Source organism: Falco rusticolus, chromosome W (assembly GCF_015220075.1).
Source record: "Falco rusticolus isolate bFalRus1 chromosome W, bFalRus1.pri, whole genome shotgun sequence".
NCBI lineage: Eukaryota > Metazoa > Chordata > Aves > Falconiformes > Falconidae > Falco > Falco rusticolus.
Genome location: NC_051209.1, coordinates 8540736 through 8565975, shown reverse-complemented (window position 1 = coordinate 8565975; position 25240 = coordinate 8540736). Strand labels below are relative to the sequence as shown.

Below are 25240 nucleotides of genomic sequence, written 5' to 3'. Positions count from 1 at the left end.
CAGTGTGACCGGCCTTTTGACACCTAGCAACCCTGAAAATTTAGTGCTGTAAAGCTGACTAACGTATCTATTATTTAATTGCCCTCGAGGTTATATATTACTTAAATCATTCTTTTTAGGAAAGAAAATAATCTGTCACTGTAGCATATTTTTTTTGCATCAAAGCAATACAATGAGAACATAATTTGGTCTTCTCATGAAGCTACAAGAAATATGGAAAGACCAAACATTGATTTTCACGTGAAAAGGAAAACACATTGGAGCCTTGATCACCCAAGAGAAAGGTCAGAGTGGTGTGGCTCCATCAGAATTTTCAAACAAAATCTCTCTACCTTGCTTTGTAATGTTTGCAGGTGAACATAGTCTCATAGGGTGCTTATTGAGTTTAAACCTCTATTCTGAGCCTCCTCCCTTCTTTAATTCAGAAATTGTTGAAAGGGGAGTAGAGGCATTTGGCTGCTGGGTGTAGGGGAGTTCTCTAGCTCTCTGGAACAACTGCCATTCCAGTTCATTTGACTTCCTGGGGACATGCTTGTTGGATGGGAACTGAACTTGTTGGACAGTTTCAGAATGTTTTTCTAACCTCATGTATCAAGGAATGACATAATACAAGCTTAAATAAGCACTGGTGGGTGCAAATCAGTTAAATACATTAATGATACCCGTCAGAAGACATGAAATTATTTACCCTATAAACACTCAAGCCTGGAAAATCTCAGTTTTCTGAGTCACAAACTTAACATCTGCAACGTAGTTTTTAGTTCAGTGTGTTGCACATTAGGCACTGGGATAGAAGGACATGCATTGTTTCAGCTGTGAAGAGCACTGTGTTTCAGCAGGATAGATGGGTATAATGTTGCTTGGGGTGACCTTATTTTGGGGCTTTTTCACCAACAACGATGGAATAATAAATCCATAATACTTGTTTGGGAACTGAATGTGGCAGTGAATATTGAGAACATGGCACTGAGGCTAACCCCAGTGGCTGTGTTCTCAGGAGCTGACAGGGATGGGGATATGAGATGAGAGGTCAGTTGGAAAGCAGAGAGAAGCAAGAAATGCTATTGCTCCACACAGCCAAACTGCTGGGGAAGCATAGTAGCACTATGCCTTGGGCTTTCCCACGTTAAAAGCATCAACATCTACAAAGCAAAGATCATCACTTTAACAAGCTCACTGAATGAATTTGCAGAAGAAATTCAGTTCAAATGTTATCTATTCTGATCTCAGTGTTAGATCAAAGGCCCCTGCAGCTCATATAAGTGGAACTCTGCTAAGCATATTGGTTATTTTTACCCATTTATAAGGTTTTATCTCTGTGGTGGTTTCATTGAAGATACAAAGCAAAAACTGAGAAAACCCCAAAAATTGTCACTAAATTACTGATCAAAATAAACCCCTCCTTCTGGAAGGTCACTAGATTCGGGTGTTGATATTACCTCATAAGGCAGAGAAATGTTCCCCTGTGCTGGACAAGCCCCTGTGAAATGACCCCAGATCTTATGGTGGAGTGGGAAGAGTGTTTTCCACTGCTCTTCTGAATGTCTGCCTTGCACCTACTGTGACTGTGCAAATTGTCTTCTGTATTTTGGCTCTCAGCCATTTTGTCCTTCAGGAATCATATCGCTTCCCACATTAGGATGAGCCCATCTCCTTCATGTCTGTTGTCATTTTATAATGCCACCTCAAATGGAAGGCGAATGTTTGCCAGCTTTGTGGGAAAAGGAATTATTGCAGTGTGATCAGAGTAGGGCATAAGGTAAAATAATTAATGTGTGTATTTCATAGCTTATTTCTGAGAATGATAGGAGTTCATCAAATTTGGAGATCTTTCCCAGTGACACAGTATGCTAGACTGATGTATTTAGTGTAGGTGTTCTCTAGTACAAATTTCAGATCACATTCCTATTTTTAATGGCCAGATGTATAAAATTCCTGAGGTAAGATCAGCAAGGGACATAAAGAGAGCTCTTGACTAGTGGGATGGAGGACAAACTGGTCAAAAAAAGAAAAAAAATAATTGTCTGAGGGGGGGGAAATGTTCTGAATTACAGGAGAATCTTTGTTTCTAAGTCTAGGTCCTTCTTCAGTTATCAGCAATGACGATGATTCGGCAAGTCCCCTCCATCACATCTCAAATGGCAGTAATACTCCATCTTCTTCTGAGGGAGGTCCTGATGCAATCATCATTGGAATGACAAAGATTCCCATAATTGAAAATCCCCAATACTTTGGAATTGCTAAAAGTCAGCTCAAGCCAGACAACTGTAAGTACAAATGCCTATATGTAGTTCATCCTTTTTTTTTTTTTTTTTTTTTGGTGCAAGTGCTGGGGCTCCTTAACAGTGCTAATAGAAAAATGGTGTAAGTTCCTGGGAGTAGTAGGGTGAAGTTAAAATGTATGCAATTCATTAAGGAGTACTTTGGTACATGGGATGAACTGCTTTACATCTGTCAAAGCAAAATTCAGCCCTTGTGATGAATCAATGGACTCAGCAGTGGGCTCAAAGCCCAATCTGTATTCCATCAAAGTCACTGGTAGTCTTTCCACTAATTTCAGTGGTCTTTGGCCAGTCCTCTGCACCTAATGTATTCTTGGGATAAAACACATCCTGGGTCAGAACCAGAAGTCAATATTCGCATTTGCAGCTAAAACATACCAGTGTTTTGGCTATTGCTGAACAGTGCTTGCACAGCATCAAGGTTTTCTCTTCCTTTCCCCCCTCCCCCAACAAGTAGGCTGGAGATGGACAAGAGGTTGCAAGGGGATATAGCCAGGACTGCTGACCTGAATTGACCAAAGGGAAATTTCATACCATATGACATTAAGCTCAGCAGTAAAAGCTCAGTGAAAGGAGGAAGAAGGGAGGACGTTTGTAGTTATAGTGTTTGTCTTCTCAAGCAACTTCTATATGTGCTGAGGCTCTGTTTTCCAGGAAGTGGCTAAATATCTGCCTGCTGATGGGAAGCAGTGAATTAATTCCTCTTTTTGCTTTGCTTGCACACACAGCTTTTTTTTTTTTTTGCTTTTAAACTGTCACTATATTGATCCATGAGTCTTCTCAACTTCCTTCTATTTTCTCCCTGTCCCAAGAGTGAGCTGTTGGCTAGGTTTAACGCACCACAACATGAAATGCTGATTTTTGAAGCAGCAATCAACGCTGCAGCAAATAACTGAAAAAATATCTAAAGAATATTGTAATTAATAGTAACTGCACTACTTATTATGTTTCACCTGTACATTAAGGTCTTTAACTGCTTCAGAGAAGGTTCTTTCTACCTCTTTATGCTGTGAACTTGTGCATACATTTCTGAAGTGCTGCTGGAAGCCTGACCTGTTTCTCTGAGAAGTCATTCTAAAGATTGCCAGTGCAGTTGGTGAGTGTTAGATGTGCTACTAAGTGATATCCATCTCTGTATTCTGACTGATTTAGCTTCACAGCACAAACTGTAGTTTAAGGGCATACAATCTAGGTCAAAAACCTTTGCCTCCATCTTTGCATAGTTTAAACACTATAATAGGTGCCTTCCTTGATCTGTGCATGGGTACATGCATGCATATGCATGTGCAGGACTTCAAAGGGTGTAAAGACTGATGCCAGGCTACCTAATTTGTCTTGTGAACATTAACAGTAATCCACAGCTTGATATTTGCACTAAGAACAATCCACATAAGGATCTTCCTGCAGTGCAACAGGAGGCATTTTCCTGCATTTTTATTATATATTCCCAATGTTCTCTCTTACCATAATTTTGTTGCATGGCACTATTTTGTAATTAGAAATAACCCATAATCTCTTCTACCAGAGGGTGTTTGAATAATCTGGCATAGCATAAGCAATGGAATGCATTAAATAATCACCAAACTGCTGATACTTGATCAGCACAAGAAAGATGCTATATAGATGCATTAATTCCTTTGAAAAACAGAAGCCACTAGGGAATCATAAATTGGCAACATGTCCACTAGAGCTCTCTGATGTTATATAAAAGGACATGCTTTTAAATGAGGCTCTTGTACTTCCACTCCCAGCTGCATTAAACATTATAAACAAACATCAGTGACTACACAGTATTTCACTTTCAGCATTAATGCTGAAACAATATACATGGTGTTCTGTGAAAAAAACCCCAAACTGTACCAAACACAGAATCCTCTCACATTTAGTAAGCTGCATAGTAAGTACAGAAGCATTAACTCACAGCTGACTAATACTAACTAGGTCTTGATCCTGAAAATACATAAGTCTGTGTTTAGTTTTGTGTGCTGCAATGAAACCCGCATGGTGTCAGGGAAGCTAATCACAGTACATGAAGTCCAGCTTATGCATAAATGTTTGCAGGATGAGGGCTTGAGGCTTTGCTGTCGTGCTCCTGGGAGATGTGCAGAGCTATTGCTCTGCATTCTGCTACATTGCCATGGTAGTGCAAATCTTTGTGAGAATCAGGTAAACAGTAGTAGTATATAAATTGAGTCAGATATCTTCTACCACACTAAGCATCTGTCCAATAAAGAGGGACATTTAAAATTTCTAGGACAAAAAAGGTCTTCCCATAAATAATTTCACATACTCTCTCTCTGATCTCTTGCTAGTTATCTGTTTCTGAATACAGTGTTTCAGGCTCCATTGCAAAGTATTGGAATTGGATGTGTTTAAAAAAAAATGAAAAAGTATTGCAATCAATTTCATTTGAAATTCCATCAATGTATCAATAAATCAGTACTTTTCTCAGTCACAGAATGTTTGAGGTTGGAAGGGACCTCTGGAGGTCATCCGGTCCAACACCCCTGCTCAAGCAGGGCCACCTAGAGTCAGTTGCCTAGGACACTGTCCAGATGGATTTTTAATATCTCCAGAGAGACACTCCACAAGCTCCCTGGGCAACATGTTCCAGAGCTCAGTCACCCTCACAGTAAAAAAGTCTTTCCTGATGTTCAGACAGAACCTCCTGTGTTTCAGTTTGTACCCATTGCCTCTTGTCCTGTCATTGGGCACCACTGAAAAGAGCCTGCTTCCCTATTCTTTGCACTTTCTCTTCAGGTATTTATATACATTGATAAGATTCTCTCTCCTCCCTGTCCTGTCCCCCCCCCCCCCCCCCCCCAGCACCTTCTCTTCTCTAGGCCTAATGCAGCTCTGGATACCATTAGCCGCCTTTGTGGCAAGGGCACAGTGCTGGCCCGTGTTCAACACAGTGCCCACCAAGACCTTTTCTGCAAAGCTGCTTTCCAGCTGGGTGGCCCCCAGTATGTACTGGTGCATGGGGCTGTTCCTCTTGTCTCTGCTTTATTTTTATCACTAATGTCAGCTGAAAGATAACACTATCAACTGAATGGAAGGAGATTTATCATATTCTCTGATAGATCTGTCAGTATTATATGAAAATGTATGCAAATCTAAGAGGGGAGAAAAGTTGTCACATTTTTTTGCAAGGGAAATGTCCTGGGAAAGTCCTGCTGTTCCCACTATCAAGCTACAGCTTGACCACGGCTCAGTCCATGAATGTATTTTCTTACAAGTCCTGCTACTCAAACTGGGATCCTGGGATGCTATTCAGACTGCCTGTTTCTGAAAACAAAGGCAGAAAAGAGTTAATACTTTGAAGCCAGTTGTTTATTATCCCTTTCCCTGCAAGCTCTTTCCTAGGAGATACACAACACAGTACTTTCCCATTCTTTGCTGAGTGCTTCTGTTTCTGCAGCACAGAAGATCCCAAAAGATTAGTATTGTGGTGAGGGAAAGGATTTCCTGCTCTGAGCTAGGAGAAGGGTGCTGGTGAGATTGTCTCCTGTTAACTTAAACATGGAAGAGGGACCACAATAAAATAACACCAGCAAATTAAATCAAAAACAATTTCAAGTTATTAAGGCTCAAGGGTGTAGAGGAATGAAGGCAGTGGGTTGATTAGCATTGTTAATATGCAGCTGTGGCCTTGCCTCAGAGGCAGTGGGTTGATTGACATGGACAATGTGCAGCTGTAGCTTCTTCCTACTAAATGGTTAAATAGCCCTGAGGGTGGTGGGATGTTTTCTGGTTTTTGGAGGAAGAAGAAACAGCATCAGTAGAATCTGACTGATGGTAAACCCTTGTTGTAGCCTGATAGCTTGCTTGTGCTGTAACACAAGGGTTTTGTGTACCTTGTTTTTTTCTTATGCAAGGTTGAATTCATTCCTGAGAAAAATGTCAACTTCAGTATTCTTGTTTTCCTGAAATGTGAATTTATCTCATAATTCTCATGCACTTAAAACAATGATAGAATTGTTATTTTAATTTATTATTAAGTTGTTCCCCTTTGATTTTTAAGGATTTAACAGAGCATGGCAATATGCCTATCTAGCCAAACTGAAAGGATCTTTGATGCATAAAATGAATAAATTAAGTATTATCTCATCATTTTTATACAGTCTCACCAAAAATCAAATATAATACCTGAAAGACAGTAAACACTGGGTTTTGACCAGAGAAGTGCCAACCTAACTATAGCAAAATTAATTTACAGCAGGCAAGAGCTGTGGTGCCCCCACTTCTGTGGGGGAGAAAGAGTCTTATCTGGGCACCCTCCCAGGAGTTGAAGCACTATATCATGGAAGGAAGCCAAATTCTCATTCAAGGCAATGAAAACTTTGGGATTTAAAATACAGATCCTGGGAGCATTTAAGTTGTAAACAAAGAATCTGAAAGGTTTAGTTATAAATTTATATTGTTATCGGGTTTATTGTCAGATGTAGCTCTTGACAACTAGGAAATACCTATGGGTTTTCTTCTCGTGGGTGTCTCCAGTTCTTCCAGGAAGACTGCTGCCCATGGAAGTGCCTTAAGTCACCTGTTAAACATCTGTAGTGTTAGTAGTTCAGTGAGCAGTGCTGATGGACCCTGTTTCCTGTAGCTCTTACTGTTTGTCAAGCAGTAAGACCTTGCAGCATCCAATCCATAAAGATAGAGATCTATTTTCTGCTCTGTTGTGTTTGTAAGGTATATGGAATGTTGTGTTACAGGGGATGGAGTAATTTAGTGAGAAATAACACACACACCCTGCCTTCCAACTCTCCTCACTGAGGTGGGAGGTTAGGTGCGGTTAGGTTTTGAATTCTAAGTGATGTCAAATTTACCATTATCAGTCCAGTCGTGTTTAATATGTATATTAAGCTACCATGGGTCTGAATACACTGATAGCAGTCTGCACTGCCAGTCCAGTCGTACTCATGAACTAGCATGGCCACATTTAGGGTTTGGTCACATTCAATGAGAAACTGCGACGACCAGCTACTTAACAGTGCAGTTTTATTTGTGCAAAAGATATACAGGTTTTTGGATTGCCAGTGATAGTGACTGTGCAAAAAGGCATGTGCAAATAAAATGTTATCAAGTCTAAAATGCACAGAAAAGTTACAACAATACAGCCTGACTACAAATATTAAAAAGTAACTCTCTAGAGATATTTCTAAGTCTCCCAAAGAAGCACTTGGTTTAAGTCTCACCCAAGGCGTCCCAAGGGGGGGAGAAGAAAGGCTCAGCCCATCGGCTGGTCCCAGGAGTCAGTCTCAGTGGTGTCTTCCCCACTTGTCCCCTCATTCATTCACTTTTTATACTTCTCTTTACTCTCAGGTGGAGCTTGGGTGACTCTAGTCATACATTCCTTTATTATGATTGGTGTAAAGTTCTCTCTCTTTCATTTAAAGATACCGATAATTTTAAATTTACTGCACGTGCTCCCCAAGCGAGGGATTCACACTCTTTTTTTGGGGGGGGCATTTGAGTAGGAGGTCGTGATCTCCCACTCCCACAATTATTTTATCCTAGCATCCTTGAGTTTTATCTCAACAGTTTGTTTTCTTTTAGCAGTTGGCCTGTCCTTGTTAGAAAGCTTATCTTTTCTTTGAAGTGCAAAAGGGGCCGAGTTCCTGACCTTCTCTCACAGATAATGAGGCTCTTGCTTGGTCTTCGCCACAGTTGTTGGCCCAGCAACAGACATCATCTCATATATTTTCCAGCCGCTATGCAGCTTATTGGCTGTATGATACCATCAAGTTCCCAGTCCTGCAGGGAGTACAGCAGAGCTTGGCCACGGTGTCTCCACTCCACTCCACCCTCCACTACTCCTCTAGGATAGCAGGTTGTATGGTTTTAGCGAGCTCTGGTGATGTAGATTCTGTGCATGCCAACTGTTTGAAAGTGGCAATTGTATATTTCCCTAAAAGGTTGTTATAATACTACAACTTCTATTAGATCTGTAATTCCCCCCCTCCAAGCAATTTTCCCAACATGGGCAAACATCTGAAACTTTTAGCACTTGTGATATTGTAATTGAGTGAGGTGTTAAGATGAGATACACAATTGCATAATTTTCATGCTCTTTAGGAAACCTAGCCTTAAAAGGACTAGTGAAATCTTTGGATATACGGAGAAGTAAGGGGCTGATTTTATGTTTGTATTACAGCCTAGTTGAGAATGATACAAGGATGTGTCTTCCAGTTGGAAAAAAAAAACAACCTGGAAATAACTATTTTCTAAAGGATATTGCAAATTTTCCCACAGAAGAGCCATAAAAATGACTGGTAAACTAGAAAAAATGCCTTCCAGGGAGGGGCTTCCATCTCTTTGCCTTACCAAGATGAAAGATGATTATGTATATCTATTCCTTCAGAGTGAAAAAATGCAAGACCTTAAAGGGGAGTTTAAACTAGTAGAGAAAGTCTCCTAAAATACAAGGGAGGTGAAAGCCAGACAACAGGAGAAAAAAATAATAGCACAAACTTTCAAATCAAGATTGGCACAAACCCTTTCTGGAGATATTCTTCTGCTGTATACAAGCCATTTCACTCAATACTATGTTCCATGTTGTGCAAAAGGTCAGCTTAGATGGTTTAATGGTCACATAGGGAAGAGCTATGGATGTCATTTACCTAGACTTCTGAAAGGCCTTTGATATGGTCCCCCACAACATTCTGGCCACTAAATTCGAGAGATATGGGCTTGATAGCTTGACTGCTAGATAAATAAGGAATTGGCTGGATGACTGCATCCAAACAGTAATGGTCAATGGCCCAATGTCCACGAGGAAACCAGTAATGAGTGGTGTCCCTCAAGGGCCTGTACTGGGACCAATACTATTTAATATCTTCATCAATGACCTAGACAGTGGGATTTGCATGTACCTCCAGCAAGTTTGCAGAGAACACCAAGCTGAGTGGTGCATCTGATTCACTGGACGAAAGGATGCCATCCAGAGGGACTTTGGCAGGCTTGAGGGGTGAGCCCACGTGAACCTCATGAAGTTCAACAAGGCCAAGTGCAAGGTCCTGAACCTGGGTCGGGGCAATTTCAAACACAAATACAGGCTGGAGAGAGAATGGATCGAGAAAATGCCTGTGGAGAAGGACTTGGAGATACTGGTGGATGAAAAACTGCACGTGGGCCAGCAATGTGCACTTGCAGTCCAGAATGCCAATTGTATCCTGGACTGCATAAAAAGAAACGTGGCCAGCAGGCTGATGGATGTGACTCTCCCCCTCTACTCTGCTCTCATGAGACCCCATCTGGAGTACAGCTTCCAGTTCTGGAGTCCCCAGTACAGGAAAGACATGGACCTGTTGGAGCGGGTCCAGAGGAGGGCCACAAAAATGGTCAGAGGACTGGAACACCTCTCCTATGAAGAAAGGCTGAGAGAGTTGGGGTGGTTCAGCCTGGAGAAGACTCCAGAGTCATCTTATTGCAGCCTTTCACTACTTAAAGGGGTCTTATAAGAAAGACAGAGAAAGACTTTTTACCAAGGCCTGTAGTGACAGGACAAGGGGTGATGATTTTAAACTGAAAGAGGGTAGATTTAGATTGGACATAAGGAAGACATTTTTTATGATGCGGGTGGTGAGACACTGGAACAGGTTGTCTGTAGAGGGATTTTTAAAGGACTGAGGATATATGTTACCATTGTCCGGGTTGGACAACCCAGGCCTGTTAGTTGAAGCTGCAGAGCAACTTTAAATTGTCCTGGGAACAAGCAGGGTGAGAAAGAAAACAAGCTATGCACAAACAAGAAGCCAGGTGCAGAGCAAGTCCTGGGAACTGTGAAATCAACACACTCTCATCGGCACACTCTGATCAGGCGCCTGCAACATGCTCACTAATCAGCGACACGGACACCCACGTGACCAGAGACTTTTATCCAATCACCTGTGTGTAGAGCTGCGTGAGCAGTTAGATTAAGTTATAAATATGACCTTTTTGTTTAATAAAGTGAGCACGGCATGTAGCCATATTGGTGTGATTGTTGTGACTTGGTCGACTCTCCATGGGGACCCTCTTCATCTGGTGCCCGAAAAGGGACCCATTTATTCGCTTAAGTGCGGTTCGCTTAAATGTGGTTTAGCTTAAATGCTGTTCGCTTAAATGCGGAAGTCTCCGTGCATTGGACCCGAAGGGAATTTGTCCGATTAGTGAGCTGGAGGTCGGAGGTGGAAGGTGAAAAGCGGAGTCCAGAGTTCGGTGTAGAGCTGCAGATCGCACCCCTGCCGGAGGTAAGACCGCGTAGAGTAAATCGCGGCAGGGATCCCCACTGATTTCCTCTCTGTGAGGGGGCGGGGCACTAAGGAAGACCGCGACGAGTGCAGCAGGGCTCTCTGCTGATATCCTTTTTGTGAGAGGGGGAGTTCTGAGGAAGACCGCGATGGAATTAGACGCGGCAATTAAACTGTTAACTAGCATCCTCTTTAAGAGAGGGGAGAGCATTAAAGAAACAGAAGTGGATATTTTAGTTCCCTGGGCATGAAAAAAGAATAAGATCCCCGAGCCCACGTTATTGTTTAGTATTACAGAATGGAGAGAAGTGGGAAATTGCCTCTGGGATACTACGATCGAGGGAGGTAAAGAAGGAAAAGAAGCTAAAGCGTTAGGAGCTACGTGGCGGTCTATAATTAACACTCTGGAAACTATGAAGGCAGAAAAAGAAGTAGCAGCGGCAGCTATAGAAGCGTTGGGAGGAGATGTGGTAGAAAAGCCAATAGAGCAGAAGGGTGATTCACCTAAGCCTTCTCTCTTGGCTACATTTTTCGGAGTTGGGCATACTCGTCCTATGAAGGGTATGTCAGCCTCTGTGTGTTCAACAGTGCAGGAGTATTTAGATAAGACAGCGGACAAACCGGAAGTTACTCCTCGGGGGTCTGTTGTAACTGAGCAGAAACCGGAAGACCCTGTTGAGACTCCCCAGGAAGGGGGAGCAGCGAGTCATACTGCACCAATCGGAGCTGTGGGTGGAGCAAGACCAAAACGGAGGGTGGTGACAGCTCATAGGTCACATCGGGGGGGGCAAAAACGCCATGCGATGTCGTATCCTCCTCTTCCTGAAACATCATCGGACAAATTTGAGGAGGAAGGCAGGGAGAAGCTTTGTGATAACAATACAGAGAAATCCTTACAGGAAGTAATAGATAAATTAAGAAACCTGGAAAAGCGAGTTGAAATGAACCTGCCTACTACTTCAATCCCTGTAGTTCCTCCAGTTAACCAAACTACCCCTCCGATGCTGAACTTGAGAAAAGATCCAATTCTACAGCGTTGGTCTGGTGTTGTTTGTGATGCTATTTTGGAAGGTGATTGGCAGGTGACCAGCTCGTTAGCTTGTCCAGTAGTGGTCAATAATCTTGGTGCATGTAATTGGGACATGATTTATGGAAGGTTAACGATCAGATTTTAGAGATGGGAGTGTTGCAACCTGGTCTTCCACTTTTTATGATGATCCCTCAGAATTGGCAAAATTGTCGTGGTAGACTTGAAAGACTGTTCCTTTATGATTCCCTTACATCCTGACGACACGCAAAGATCTGCATTCACTCTGCCATCAATAAACCGTGCCGCTCTGGCCAAACGGAATGAATGGGTTGTTTTACCACAAGGAATGAAGAACTCTCCTACGATGTGTCAGACTTTTGTAGATTGGGCACTTGTTCTGGTACGACAACGTTGGCCTCAATCCTGATCTGTCATTATATGGATGATATTTTATTGGCCGCTGAACAAGGGATTTCAGATGATCAACTGAAATGGCTTGTTGACCACCTTCTATCATGTGGTTTGATTGTGATGCCTGAGAAGGTTCAACATTCGGCCCCATGGAAATATCTAGGCTGGCTCATCTTGGATGCTCAGATCTGACCACAGAAGGTGACCCTTACTACACAAATAACTACTCTGCATGATGCTCAAAGGCTTTTAGGAGACCTACAGTGGGTTCGTAATATAGTTGGCCTCACTAACGATGATTTGCAATCGTTCCAATCCTGGTTGCATGGCACTGAAGCCAACAGTCCTTGAACTTGTTCACCAGAACAGCGGGCTGCCCTGGAAGTTGTGTCCTGCAAGATTCAGACTGGCTGGTGTGGTCGCCGAATGGCGAATCATCCGTTATCTTTTTTGGTTTGTAATGTTGCCACTTCACCTTTTGCCCTTATTTTGCAATGGCAAAAGAAAAAAAGGGGAAAATACGGCGATCGTTTTAGAGTGGTTGTTTTTGCCGTTGCAACCCAGACATCGTATTTTAAGTCATCCTGAAGCAGTAGCAGCCTTGGTGAGAAAAGGAAGAGACAGGATTGTTGAAATTGATGGGACTGAACCGGCAGATATCAGTATTCCAGTCCGTGGTGATGATTATGAGTGGCTCCTGAGACATTCAATAGCCATACAGGAAGGCTATACAGGTGTTGTACACAACAACCGGCCAAAAGGACCTCTCTGGGAGATGTTAGAACATTACCAGTGGACTGCGAGACCGTTATGCTCAACAAGACCAGTTGAAGGGCCAATGGTGTTTACAGATGCAGGAAGAAAGATGAAGAAGGCTGCGTGTGTTTGGCAATCCGATAATCAGTGGCAGAAACACGTGTTCACCGGTGAACCACGGGACAACCTTCAAACCTTAGAACTGAAAGCAGTGTGTTGGGCATTGGGAAGCTGGAACAACACACCTGTAAACATAGTATCAGAATCATTGTACGTAGTTGGTGTAGTACAGCGCATTGAAGATGCCTTGTTGAGAGAGACAAAGAGCCAACATCTTGGTTAAATGTTTCTACAACTGCGTAGTACTCTTTGTCAGAGAAAACATGAATTTTGTATTATGCATATTAGAAGTCATCAGTGGACCATTGGGTTGGGTGAAGGTAATGCTAGAGCTGATGAAGCAGTCAGCTGTTCAGCAATAACTCCTCCAACAAATAAGTTTGAAGAAGCTCGTAACAGCCACGAGATGTTTCATAAAAATGCAAAGTCTTTACATCGACAGTATGAAATACCCATAGCAGATGCAAAGGGCATTGTTCGCTCCTGTCCTCAATGTAGTCATCATGGACCTGGTTTAGGGGTGGGCACTAACCCAAAAGGTCTGAAGGCATTTCAGGTTTGGCAAATGGATGTAACACATGTGCCTGACTTTGGGAAACTTAAGTATGTGCATGTCACCCATATGTTTGTCCTAGGCAAGATGTCAAAAATACTTTGGCCAATGGGTAAAAAATTCATCAAGACCATAAACCAAGTCCACCACTCAAACATGTTTACTCCTGCAGTTGCCCAGAGAAGCTGTGGATGCCCCATCCCTGGAAGTGTTTAAGGTCAGGTTGGACAGGGCTTTGAGTAACCTGGTCTAGTGAAAGATGTCCCTGCCCATGACAGGTCCCTTCCAACCCAAACCATTCTATAATTCTTTGATTCTATGTGGCAGTAAAATGTTTGGACCTATTTTTTGTGACCAAGGAAAAAGTTTACATTGTCACTGCTTTTCACTTTTTAATTAAGCACACAAACATTTTTACACTTATACCATTGAATGTCTTGATGTCTGTGGCTGAAATCAGTCACATCCAACTCAGTGAATTCAGTGCGGTGATGTGATCATGAGCTGCCCATTTTGTTAGGACCCAGTTCAGTCCAGAACATGGTGTGATCATCTCTGTTCAGCCTCACAATCAAAGGTAGGTTTCTTGGAGGATGAAAGACCATGCTTACAGGTAGTTATTTTTAAAAGTACAACTATCAGCTCAAAGGCAATCACCATTTGGAGCCAAAAGGAGGAAGATTTATAATGACCCTTTGAACATTTGTGCATCTTTGCCTGTGATAAAATGTTATGACACCACATCTTTGGTAATTCAGTTATGCCACCTCCTTGGCCAAATTCTGCTTTGTTTCTTCAGTGTAAATTCAGGATAATCCCTTGGACTTTAACAGAGATAATTTGCTGTATCCTGATATTAATTGAAAGTAGATTTTGACTTGATTTTTGTTTTGTACTGCTGGAATTTACTGCCACTGATGACAGTGTCATTATGGCTTGGCCCTGAGTGCGCTAAATGGATTTTTTTCCTTAGATTATATTTCAACATCAGTGCTGTTCTATGTTCAAAATGGAGAGGACCCAAACAAAATTTAAGAGGTTGTGTGTTTTTATCACCAGGTCTTTTATGGTGGTATTAAAGAGAACAAAATGAAAACCTGCCTCAACTAAAGTGGAGTTTTGCTGCTGACTCCAGTAGGACAGGATTTTAGCCATGCTCTCTGCCTACAAAAGTTAATGGGTTTTATGAGCATTTTAAAATGATGACACTTGTAATGTGGAGCTAAACTTCTCCTCTCTATATTAAAGGAAGGGAGACAGCCTTGTAATGCTATTGGGGAAGTAGAAGGAAAAAGAAAAAGAGAAATACCCAAAGAGGTAGGACTGAATGACAGTTTTGACTGAACATGAACAGGAACAAAACAGGACCTCATGGTTTCAGTCTCTGCCCTGATGAGAACAGCTGGTGAAAGGCAAGTTCTAATGCTGGCAAAAAGTAATGGCTCATTTATTAGTAAGCATTTTTTAAAGTACAGGTCACAGTGGTCTTTAAGCCCGCATGATATCCATAATGTGAAAAATCTGGGCTAGGCTGTCTATCAGGCAGCCCAGCACCTAATCCCTCACCGCTGCCTGCTATCCTGGTTCCTGATGGCATTGGGAGGCATGGAAGGGCCTCTAAGACTCGGGTGGAAAGGAGTCCTGCCTCTCTAGAAGAAAAGAAATCTTCAAAATTGTTCACAATCTTCATATCCTCCCACTCAAATGGACTGGTCTGACCATAATTGGATTCCCTTGCAACAACCAAATATAATTACAGTCTGTCAACTTGTACACTTTTCTAATGTTAACATAGGAAAACATTTGTATAATTGTAATCAACCAAATAGTTTTGAATGGCTTTCATTTAAAAAATCATCCCTGCTTCTTTAGCTGCAATTGAAGACCTCTGTTAGTATTAGGGACTGTTTACTGACTTATTTCCTGAGTTGAGACATGAACAATTAGAAAAAATGAAGGAAAGCAGAACAACTTATATGATATTGCACAATGGCAGCAGATTTCAGGCCTGATATGAGCCATCATATCTAGACCCTCTGCTTAAATTGTGTTTGAGATGTATATCATGTATCCTGTATTTAGGTAACACTCCAGGAAAGTAATTCAGCCTTGATATTTGTTTTGTTATGAATATTAGTAAAGGTGAAGTAAGCCAGTTAATTTGCATCTGTGAGGAAAAGTTGTGTTTTGGTTCAGGCCTGTTTCTTGTGCTAACTGTATTTTATGCTTTATTTAAAAAGCCAGTGCTGAGAAGGAAATTAAAATAAAGAGTATATTCCTACTGATGGTAGGGAAGCTTCTCAGCATTTGAGCAGCTGGCCAAAAAGGGGTGTGGGTGTGTGCACATGCGCACATGTGTATCTTACCATGATATAACTTAATGTCGTGGTTTAAAACCAGCTGGCAACTAAGCACCACACAGCCGCTTGCTCACTCCCCCTACAGTGGGATGGGGGAGAGAATCACAAGGAAAAAAGTGAGAAAACTTGTGGTTTGAGATAAAGACAGTTTAATAGATAAAGCAAAAAGCCACACATGCAAGCAAAGCAAAATAAGGAATTCATTCACCACTTCCCATCGACAGGCAGGTGTTCAGCCATCCCCAGGAAAGCAAGGCTCTATCATGCATAACAGTTACTTGGGAAGACAAAACACCATAATGCCATATGTCCCCCCCTTCCTTCTTCCCCTAGCTTTATATGCTGAGCATGACATCATATGGTATGGAATATCCCTGGGGTCAGCTGTCCTGGCTGTGTCCTCTCCCAACTTCTTGTGCACCTTGAGGCTACTTGCTGGCAGGTTGGTGTGAGAAGCAGAAAAGGCCTTGACTGTGTAAGCACTGCTCAGCAATAATGAAAACATCCCTGTATTATCAACACTGTTTTCAGCACAAATCCAAACCATAGCCCATACTAGCTACTATGAAAAAAATTGTCTATCCCAGCCAAAACCATTACATTTAATTTTACAGTAGACCAGAGTTTGACAAGAATCAAAAATGCTTATAACTTGTGGTCTCATTTAATGTCTATTTTGCTATTATTTCAAAGCATGGCTTCTCAGTTTTAATGAGAGAACTGTCATACAAGGAGGACCGTTTTCATAATTATCTCACTCTGCAACCACAGCAATGGCAGGAACAAGTTTTTGTGGGCCTGTAAGATTGTACATGGGCACTCATCCATATTGTGCTGTCCAACAGGCTGGATGTTACATTAAAAGAATGTGATCGCAGCAGTTCTGTCTGTATCTGATAGAGTGTTGAAGCCAAAGGGTACTGGCATGAGTAGTGGGAATATTGGGATCCAGAGGGCTTAAAGATACATATCACCCAAGTACAGGGTACACTGAGTTGTCCTGTTTATAGGCCATGCACTCCAGAGGTTGTCAAAATGGAAGGTAAAAAGCTAAATAAATATTGGCCCTGTACCCTCTACAGACCCATGCCCCCAACCTCATTTGGAAGAACTATGCAGCAAAGGCCTTGTTCATAGCTTATCTTTTGTTATAGTTTGAAAATGTCAGCACTGAAATATTTAATAGTCTCTCCCCACCCTTTGAAAACAGCACGTTTAGTCATCACCCTGGAAATAAGAGACAGAGTGGCATGCTGGGCTGTGAGAGGGCAGCTGGGCATTGCACCTCTGGCACTACTGAGCCCTGCAGGTGAGTAAGTGGCATGCTGGGAGTGGCTAGCTAGGAGCTCAGGGCCCCACAGCATCCCTTCATGGGATCAGAGTATGTGCAGCTAGCCTGTTTTCATGCTGGCAGTGGGTTTTCTGGCACCTGATTGAATGGCAGCTGAGTCTTGTGTAGGTGTGCTTCTCAGGCATGCTGCCTTCCTGGTAGGCTTATGTTGGAGGTGCCTCAGGGTATCCTGGGTCTCTCTTCTAGTTTATTCCAGCACCAGGCTCACACGTATACACATTATTATTAAGTATATATGCAGTGTTCTGAGGTTGCATCTTCATAGACTTATGATTTAGAACATATGTATTTTCCTTTCATAGACTGTGGCCCCTTTCCCCGAAGTTGGTGATATCAAGGGGGACAGGCTGTGTCATTTCTCTCCACTGCTGTTAATAGCAGCACTTCTTTTTATATTCTTTAGTAATGGAGATAAGGTAGTTTCTAAGTAAATGGACACCCAATTTGGAATATGCATGTGGTCAAGCACAGAGCCTGAGTTTGGTCCACATCTGAATATATCCCAAACGCTGGATTGTTTATCCAGTAGCATTCACTATTATGTATGCTCTACAGCACTCATCTAAGTACAATGATAAATAGCTTTTCCCAGGTGATTCTTAATTCTACGTCTTCTTCTTATCCAGCAGATGTGCTACGTTCCAAATATAAATATATTAACACATTCTTTTTGGACAAAGTGCTAATGAATGACATATAGGCACATTGATTCTTTTCATGATACGCACTGCACTGTACAGGCAAACCTGTCTCCATGAGACCATAAGCACAGCCCCCTTCCTGTTGTGTCCTTGCAGTTCACTTTTGACCTCTATTTTGTGTTCTATTCACAGTTGTTCAGCACTTCAAGCGCCACAATATTGTTCTTAAAAGAGAACTCGGAGAAGGAGCCTTTGGAAAAGTCTTTCTGGCTGAATGCTATAACCTGTGTCCTGAGCAGGACAAGATCTTGGTGGCAGTGAAGGTAAAAGAGTCTAGGGTTTCCATTATTAGTTCATGGTTGCAGCTAATGCTATTTTATTTGTAAATTATCATGTTTGCCTATTCTGTAGCCCCATGTAACTCCTCTAATATATGTGGAGGGGTTCACAAGGCTAACGGAGCATTAAGAGAACATGAAATTTGATCTTACTGTGAATTATAAAATGAGAGCTGAATTTCATAAGGAAAAGGAAGAAACTGACAGTGTCACAAAGGGGCAAAATCTTTTATGATCTAAGCTATATTAGTGAAAAATGACATTTAAGTCATTAGAAATATGAGTTGTGTGTCTAAAAAAAAATAATCTATAACCAGATAAGTGTATAACTGCTAGTCAAAGAAGACCTATCTTTCCATGAACTGTGCAATGCTTTGTCAACCTTTGAAATTGTCTGTAGATAGTTGTCATTAATATGGCTGCCAGGAATGTTATAAAAAAATGTACAGATTATATTGTCATGTGTTGTTAAACACTGGCTGCACGGAAATCCAGAAATCATGATATTTCAGACCCTGAGGAGTGATTCTTCATTATTCTCCATTCAGCCCTTCCAAAATACAGTCCAAAGGAAAAGGAAACTATGTGAAAACAGCCATAACCTTGGACTTGCCAGTATTCAGAATAATTCTTATGTTTCTGAGGGGGGAAAAGGATTTCTTTGGAACCCTGGAAGGGTACAAACTACATGGTACATTGGGAATCTACCAAGAAGTAAGATTTCCATCATGATCTCAGAAATTGCACACCAGACGCTTCACCATGCCAAGCCTTTTTGTTCCTCAGAATGGAACCACTGAGGTCAATTGTCATCCTCAGATATGCATGCACACTAGAAAACAACATCAGTGAAACCATACTCTACTAAGAGTTTGCCAATTTTCCCTGCCAACAGTCTTCTATCTGTGTTCTGCTGAAAGCTGAACAAGGTGTTCAACATTTGAAGTATTTCATTTAAGGCAGGGAGAATATACATTTTAGAATCTGGGCTGTGCTTAGGGATCAGAAAATAACGCTATCTGTCCATTCACAATTAGGCAACTGTGTGTACATTTTGGATCAAACCTGTGGTGGTTTGACCCTGGCTGAATGCCAGATTCCCACCAAACCCACTATATTGCTCCCCTCCTCAACCAGACAGGGGAGAGAAAATATAACGAAAGGCTCATGGGTCAAAATAAGGACAGAAAGATCACTCAGCAATTACTGTCAAGGGCAAAACAGACTTGACTTGGGGAAAATTAGTTCAATTTATTACCATTCAAATCAGAAAAAACACCTTCCCCTCACCCCTCCCTTCTTCTTAACTTAATTCCTGATTTACTACTTCCTCCCCCCAAGCAGTGCAGGGAAATGGGGAATGGAGGCTGTAGTCAGTTCATCACACATTGTTCCTGCTGCTCCTTCCTCCTGACACTCTTCCCCTGCTCCAGAGTGGGGTCCCTCCTACGGGAGACAGTTCTCCATGAACTTCTCCAATGTGAGTCCTTCCCATGGGCTGCAGTTCTTAACACACTGCTCCAGCATGGGTCCCTCATGGAGTTACAGATCCTGCCAGCAAACCTGCTCCAGTATGGGGTCCCCTCTCCTTGGGTCCACAAGTCCTGCCAGCAAACCTGCTCCAGCGTGTTCACAGCCTCCTTCAGGCATCCACCTGCTCCAGAGTGGGGTCCTCCATGGGCTGCAGGTGGATATCTGCTCCACCATTAACCTCCATGGGCTGCAGAGGGACAGCCTGCCTCGCCATGGTCTTCACCATGGGCTGCAGGGGAATCTGTGCTCCAGCACCTGGAGCACCTCTTCCCCCTCCTTCTGCACCGACCTTGGTGTCTGCAGAGTTGTTACTCTCACGTATTCTCACTCATCTCTTCTGCTGCAGGGTTTTTTTGTGCAGATGTTTTTTCCTCCCTTCTTAAATATGCTATCATAGAGACGCTACCACCATTGCTGATTGGCTTGGCCTTGGCCAGTGGTGGGTCCATCTTGGAGCTGGCTGGCACTGGCTCTGTTGGACATGAGGGAAGCTTCTGGCATCTTCTCACAGAAGCCTGTAGACTCCCTGCTACCAAAACCTTACCATGTAAACCCACTACAAAACCATACAGTAAAAGAATCCCAGCAGATCATCTTTTTGAAACTGTAAACAAGGAACAGAATTTTGGATCTGACAGTGAGAGAACACAAAAAAGAGGATGGATTTGTTGAGCACTTTTTTGCTCCACCAAAAATAGCAGGATTTTTTAGATTTGCCAAGGTTACAAGTTTTTTGATACTTGGAGTTGTTCACTCATGCTGACCGGTGAGAAAAAATAAAGCCCTGAAAAGTATATACAGACAGGAGAAAGCAACAGAGGAGATGACAAAATTAGAACTGATGGAATTTTCTGCTGTATTTTGGTGAAGCTAGAGTGAAAATTTTCTCTCCTCTTTCATTTCAGTGAACTGCTTGGTAGCAAAATAAAAGCCTTTCCATTCACTTGCTCCCTTTGAAAATCCTGACCAAATGGAGCCTAGCACTTCAGCTGCTGCAAAATGCTGTAACTGCACTCTCTATCTGCTGCTCTTTCTTGCTGCGGGCATTTCGGGCGAGCGGGAGTCAGATTCAAATACTCACAGAGTTCAAGATCTGATCCGTTTATTGTACAAACCAGGTAGACTTTTATAAGGCATTCTATAAGCGTGCAATAATGTGGTTGGCTATTTTACAAGCGTATAATAATGATTGGTTAACAATTGTTTACTGGGAAGATTTCTGTTTCTGCTTGTTCTGGCATGTAGGCTCCTTTCTGCGGTTTCCCAGCTCCTCTTATCACGTCCCGTTGGCCTTGGTTTTGAGCAAACATCTGCAATTTGCTCCTTTTTCTTCATCCCACTGTTCTGGCCGTAACCTCGTCTTATTTCTTCAGTATTTTTCCACTTGCTTCAGAGTTCAGTATAATCATTCAATACAGCAAGAGCCCCAACACCTCCCCCTTTCTTTTTAAATACAGCATTAATACTGCGTTCCACACAGCTCTGAAAACATTGTAAAAGGCAAGGCACTAAAAGTAACAAAAGAATAACAAACAACAATATAGACAGACCTTGTTTCAATAAATCCCTCAACCACCCTCAATTCTTGTTGAGGTAAATAAATTGATACATTTAAACGGTAAATCAACTGTTGCAAAAAATACATATTTTTAACAAGTGTAGTATTCCACCAGGTACAGTTATCACTAAAGCCAAAATTCGTGTCATTATACTTCTTATCTAACCAACCCCAATATGATTGATTTATAGCCGTATAGTTTACTCCCAAAGGCTCAAAAGCTAGTTCAAAGCAGAAACGCATTTCTTGTAGGTGACATCTGAAGCACTTTTTTTTTCCTTTTTTTTTTTCCTTTTTTTTTTATTTTTTTTTTTATTTTTCTTTATTTTTTTTTTCCTTTCTCTCTTTTTTTCTTTTTTCTTTCTTTTTTTTTTCTTTTTTTTTCCTTTTTTTTTTTCCTTTTTTTTTTCTTTTTCTTTTTTTTTTTTTTTTTTTTTTTTTTTTTTTTTTTTTTTGGGGGGGGGGGGGGTTGTAATCAAGTCCGTATTTTTCCTTGAGAAGCTTAAGCTGTTCCTCTTGTTTCAGGAGAGTTTCCAACTCTGATTTGTCGAATAGGTCCGTATTTCCCAAAAATATCATACGTTTCCTCCGCTGTGATTTTATACGGCAGGTTCCGAATATAAAGGATCCGATTGACCTCTGGGGGCAGCCAGATGTTAGCTCGCTTGGCCGCTTGCATCGCCATGGCGGCGATCGGAGGGGGGGGGGGTGTGAAGGGGGGGTGCCGCCTCGGAGAGAAACCGCGGCCGGGACGGGGCCTGCCGGGCCGCACGCCGCCGCTCGCCGCTTGTTCCTTTTCAGGACACCAGGGTGGTAATTGCGCGACCATACCCCGTACAGCTCGATACGTGCGAGCCAAAGTCTTTACCCCCTTAGTCCCAACTTGCACAGATTCCCATAAGTCCTCTCCTACTTTCTTCCATGTTTCATTATTATATACATCTTGCGTAGAAGCAAGGTAACCACGGCGGCGACTCCAACATAGCAGATCAACTACTGCCTGCCGTGAGACTGGCGTTTCAGTTTTTTCTGCCAGTTTCATCAAACTGTCTACGATTGCTTTTTCCACCACTGATGCAGTGATTCCCATCCTGCTTAAATTTCCTGACTCACCGGTCAGCCGTGCACGTTCCGCCTTTCTTCGGGCGCCCAGCTCTCTCTCCGCTGGCAGCAGGATCCTCGCCGGCTCCGCAGCTCGTAACACGATCCTTAATGAATCCTCCTGACTTTTAACCGATCCTGTCGACCCTCATCGGATCACGTCGGGGGTCACCAGATGCTGCGGGCATTTCGGGCGAGCGGGAGTCAGATTCAAATACTCACAGAGTTCAAGATCTGATCCGTTTATTGTACAAACCAGGTAGACTTTTATAAGGCATTCTATAAGCGTGCAATAATGTGGTTGGCTATTTTACAAGCGTATAATAATATGATTGGTTAACAATTGTTTACTGGGAAGATTTCTGTTTCTGCTTGTTCTGGCATGTAGGCTCCTTTCTGCGGTTTCCCAGCTCCTCTTATCACGTCCCGTTGGCCTTGGTTTTGAGCAAACATCTGCAATTTGCTCCTTTTTCTTCATCCCACTGTTCTGGCCGTAACCTCGTCTTATTTCTTCAGTATTTTTCCACTTGCTTCAGAGTTCAGTATAATCATTCAATACAGCAAGAGCCCCAACACTTTCTCACTGTAATTCACAATGAAGATCATTCAGCATTTAAAGGGAGAGATGTCTCCATGGGTTTAGATGACAAATCTATAATTTTTCTGGAACAGTATTTACTTTTTTTTCCAAATACATTCTTTACAATGTCCTTAGTAAGCAACTTACATGTAGCCATAGAAGGACAAGTAGGAAGAATTATGTTTGTGGACAAGTTATGCCTGTTAAGTGATGTAAGTGTGGCTGGCTTCTCCAGCTGCTCTAGCCCAGGACCTCTCCTGCCTAGCCCCTGGAGCCCAGCCCAATGCCCATGGACTCAGGATCTCTGCCCAGGCTGAGGGACATAGCTGCTGCTTTTCCAGTTGCAGAATCAACCAGTAACGAAGCTGCACAGGTATTCCAGAGACACACACGCAAAGGACACTGACACAGCTGGTCACGCAGACTGCCACAGACAAGGCGTTGCCTTCAACAGCACCTACATACAGGACTCGCATAAAACATAAACATAGACAGCCAAGTCTCCTCCTCCTCTTCAGCTGGTAGAGATAGAAGTTCACTAGTGGAAGCATACACACAACACTACATAAACAAGCACACACACATTCACAGATCCCTCTGTCTGCCCAGCACCCCTGCCTGGAACCTGGGCCCTCTTACTCACTTCACTGGTTCCCTACTCATCGGCTCATCTTGATACTCACTAGCAAACATGCATGTACTCACACACTCCACATTTGCAAGTCCCCCTGGACTACTCTGCCTGGCTGATACTGAGGCCTGGACCTGAAGCCCTCCTACTTGCTGGCTAGTCCAGCTTAAAGTTTGCTAGTGCATATACATGCACACCCCACACACAACAGGTTTGGGGAAGATGCAGACACTCAGCCCTCCCCAGCACCCTGTACCCACGGTTCTGCTCCAGGCACTAGTGCGGAGCCCCTCATCCACCTCACTCACACTGGTCCCCCCAGTAGCTGGTTTTTGGAACATATGTCATTCCCCTTCAGTGGCTGGAGGCAAGAGACCCCCACTCACTTGAGTAGCTGACAACACAGGCCAGGGCTACCTATACCCCAGATCTGACTCCAGTAGCTAGTACCAAAATACACTCATGCAGATACAGGTCTCACCAGAAGCTGGCACTTAGTCCTGGCAAGCACGCATACACACGGGATAGAGAGTGAGATTATACAGATAAATAGAATCATAGAATCATTTAGGTTGGAAAAGACCTTTGAGTTGATCAAGTCCAACCGTTAACCCAGGACTGTCAAGTCCATTACTAAACCATGTACCTAAGCACCACATCTACGCATTTTATTGACTACCTCCAGGGATGGTGATTCCACCACCTCCCTGGGCAACCTGTTCCAATGCTTCACCACCCTTTCAATGAAGAAGTTTTTCCTAATATCCAGTCTCAACCTCCCCTGGCGTAACTTGAGGCTGTTTCTTCTTGCCCTGTCACTAGTAATCTGGGAGAAGAGACCTACCCCCACCTGCCTACAACCTCCTTTCAGGTAGCTAGAGAGAGCAATAAGGTCCCCCCTGAGTCTCCTCTTCTCCAGGCTAAACGACCATAGTTGCCTCAGATGCTCTTCATAAGACTTCTGCTCCACAACCTTCATCAACTTCATTGTCCTTCTCTGGACATGCTGCAGAACCTCAATGTCTTTTTTGTAGTGAGGGGCCCAAAAGTATTCGAGGTGTGGCCTCACCAGTGCTGAGTACAGGGGGACGGACAATCACTTCCCTTGTCCTGTTGGCCACACTGCTTCATATACAAGCCAGGATGCTGTTGGCCTTCCTGGCCACCTGGGCACACTGCTGGCTCATGTTCAGCTGGCTGTCGACCAGCATCTTCTGGTCCTTTTCCAGCAGGCAGCTTTCCAGCCACTCTTCCCCAAGCCTGTAGCATTGCATGGGGTTTGTTGTGACCCAAGTGCAGGATCCGGCACTACTTGTTGAACCTCATCCTGTCCAGATCCCTCTACAGAACCTTCCTACCCTCAAGCAGACCAACACTCCTGCCAACTTGGTGTCATCTGCAAACTTACTGAGGGTGCACTTGACCCCCTCATCCAGATTGGGGATAAAGATATTAAACAGAACAGGCCCCAGCACTGAGCCCTGGGGAACACCACGTGTGACCATCTGCCAGCTGGATGTAACTCCATTCACCACCACTCTTTGGGCTTGGCCATCCAGCCAGCTTTTAACCCAGTGTAGAGTACACCCATCCAAGCCATGAGCAGCGAGTTTCTCCAGGAGAATGCTGTGGGAGATGGTGTCAAAGGCTTTACTAAGCTCCAAGTAGACAATATCTACAGCCTTTCCTTCATCTACTAGGCAGGTCATCTTGCCGTAGAAGGAGATCAGATTCGTCAAGCAGGACCTGCTTTTCATAAAC

General features: G+C 43.0%; 1 protein-coding gene across 2 annotated transcripts in view; it reads left to right on the top strand.

Moving 5' to 3' along the window:
* The window catches only part of LOC119140817 (BDNF/NT-3 growth factors receptor-like), a 246231-nt gene that overhangs the window by 125181 nt on the left and 95810 nt on the right, over positions 1–25240 (top strand). For both annotated transcript variants that reach the window (XM_037372444.1, XM_037372445.1), the window contains 2 exons: positions 2079–2267; positions 17931–18061. In XM_037372444.1, coding sequence (XP_037228341.1) covers positions 2079–2267; positions 17931–18061 — 320 coding nt within the window. The remainder of the gene's footprint in view (positions 1–2078; positions 2268–17930; positions 18062–25240) is intronic.